The sequence below is a fragment of the Merops nubicus genome, unplaced genomic scaffold (genome assembly GCF_000691845.1).
Source record: "Merops nubicus isolate BGI_N331 unplaced genomic scaffold, ASM69184v1 scaffold47034, whole genome shotgun sequence".
In the NCBI taxonomy this organism is placed as follows: Eukaryota; Metazoa; Chordata; class Aves; order Coraciiformes; family Meropidae; genus Merops; species Merops nubicus.
Genome location: NW_008607231.1, coordinates 19653 through 21969, shown reverse-complemented (window position 1 = coordinate 21969; position 2317 = coordinate 19653). Strand labels below are relative to the sequence as shown.

General features: G+C 55.7%; 1 protein-coding gene across 1 annotated transcript in view; it reads right to left on the bottom strand.

Annotated features, from left to right (window-relative positions):
* Positions 1-1051: 1051 nt before the first annotated feature.
* The window catches only part of STRA6 (stimulated by retinoic acid 6), a 10737-nt gene continuing 9471 nt past the window's right edge, over positions 1052-2317 (bottom strand). The window contains exons 15-17 of the mRNA XM_008939860.1: positions 2309-2317; positions 1537-1718; positions 1052-1230 (exon numbers count right to left, since the gene is read on the bottom strand). The exon at positions 2309-2317 is cut by the window's right edge and continues 138 nt beyond it. Of these exons, the coding sequence (XP_008938108.1) occupies positions 1052-1230; positions 1537-1718; positions 2309-2317 (370 nt within the window). The remainder of the gene's footprint in view (positions 1231-1536; positions 1719-2308) is intronic.

Genomic DNA, 2317 nt, shown 5'->3' with positions numbered 1-2317 from the left:
GATGGGAAAGCAAACTGATGAGCTTAGGGAGGGGCATCATGGTTCCATCACGTCCAGGTCAAGTATATCTACCGCAAAGCCTCTGTTGAGCAAGACCAGTCCCACCCGCCACCCAGAGACACAGCTACAATGGCCCTCATGTCCCTCCTGCCAGGTCTGGCTTCTTTGGGAACAGCCAAGAAACCAAGCACTCCCCACGCTTAGGAATGAGGTATGTAATTTATTAACCCTCCCCAACTTGGCACGTCCAAGTGAGGTGTAAAACTGCATTCTATGGATTCAAGCTCAACTCGTTCACAGGGGCACCAGCCCTGAGGAACCACTGGCTTGAAATGAAATGGGGGATGACAGCAAGAGGCACTGAGGGGGATGAGAGCTGTGGGGAGCAGGAAAGAAATTGCTCTGCAACCTCACAGCCCAGAACAGGAGTAGATGGGGATTTTAACCTTCACAAAACTGGGGGGGGTGGGGAGGGGAGCTCCCAGGGTTAGGTGTGGTGCCTAAAAGGGAGGCAGGATTAGACATGAAAGGGAGAAGCTAGATAAGGCGTAAGCAGTGGGGACCTTCTCCTCAGGGAGACCACACTGGGATGGAGGTAATTCCCTGTGGTCAGCCTTGGTGAGGATCCCTACACCCACACACAAACATCTTCTTCCGCTTTCCACACTGCCCTGGTGCTGGGGACTTGTGTCTACCTTGCCACGTGTTGGAAAGGCAACTGTCAAGAACTTGTAGGCTCATTGCAGGACTGGCTGTGCAGATGTTTCTGAGATGCCTGAAGGGTTTAACTTGGCTCATCAACCCTTCTCCATTCAGCTCAGGCTTGGAGGTGACCCATTTGTCTTCACCCCTGGAGCTTGGTAGTGGCTCAGCATGGGCCAAAAGCTAAAAAACAGCCCCTGTCACTGCTGGGGAGGGACCAGAGCCTGAGGAGGGATAAAAGGTGCCCCAAACTCCTGCCAGCACAGGAGGAGAGTCAACAGGAGACAGGGATGGGACAGGACAGGAACGTGCAGGAGTGTCAGAGAGAGGTGGGGGGCTTCTCTGGAGGTCAGGGCTTGGGGGGGCTGAGCTGGGTGCCGTTGGCCGTGGGGTCAGAGAGGGCGGTTTTCCGGCAAGCCATCAGCGAGGGGTTGTTGAGGAGGGTGTAGGCCAGCCACCAGCGGGCTCTGCTCCGCCTGAACCTGGCTCTGCTCAGCGGCACCTTCTTGGGCTGCATCAGCTGGATGCCTGAAAGCAGGGGGGAAAGATTTCAGTCCCAGCTCCCCCTTCACTGGGGCTGCCCCAGATGCCAAAAGCAGAGAAGCCCCATCCTGCTCTTGCAGAGGCAGAGCAATGGGAGCATCTCCTAGGATAGGGGTGATCACCAAGCAGAAGTGGCACAAAAATAGAGAGGGCAGCAGACCCATGAGCCTCGATGCCCTCACCCCAAGACATCACCAGCATCTCTAGAGAAGCAGCAAAGCCACCGAGGAGACCCTGATGCCACCCCACGGTAGCCATGCATCCCCCTAGCTGCTGCTGGGAAGGTCTCACCTTCTTCCATGTGGCTGGCCTGGAGCCCCGGGGGCCCCTCCCGCTTGGCTAACTGGAGGAGCAGCAAGCAAAAAGCTTTCATCACCGGGTGGGATTGGCCGACCTCAATTTTCAGATAGTGGCAGTAAGTGTGGTAGCCTGGGGGAACACAGCCCACAGTAAATACACATGGTGGGGCCAGACTTCATGTATTCCCCCCTCCCCCCTCCCTCCTGCCCTAGAGCAAAGTGGAAGGTTATTTGCTGGGCTCCAGCTCTGCCCTGCCTCCAGAGCTGGGGATGAGCTCCGCTCCCAAAACCCAAGCAGGAAAAGAAGACAAAGGGCTGAGGTCCCTTCCCTGCTGCCTTTAGAGCAGAAAAGATCATAAAGTTATAGAATTGTTTTGGTTGGAAGAAACCTTTAGGATCATCAAGTCCAACCGTTAACCCAGCACTGCCAGGTCACCACTAACCCATGTCCCTCAGCACCACAACCCCACAGCTTTTGGAGATCTTCTGCCCACGGGAATGGAATCTGGCTACTGGTGAAGCCCAGGGGACCTCAGAAGGGCATCGTCTGCCTTTGGGGATGGATGGGTGGAAAAACAGGACCTAGCAGGCCTCATGAGAAGCCACTTGCTCCAGTTATCCTATTTGCCCATTATCTGAATGCAGGTCATTTGAAGCCACCCTCAATCCTGGGAGCCCCAGGTGATAGAGGAGCCCCAAGCCAGGCCCCCCAGCAGCTTGGTCTATGTTGACAAAGGGTGTTAACCGGGTACTCAATGGCCTACCTGGGTCGA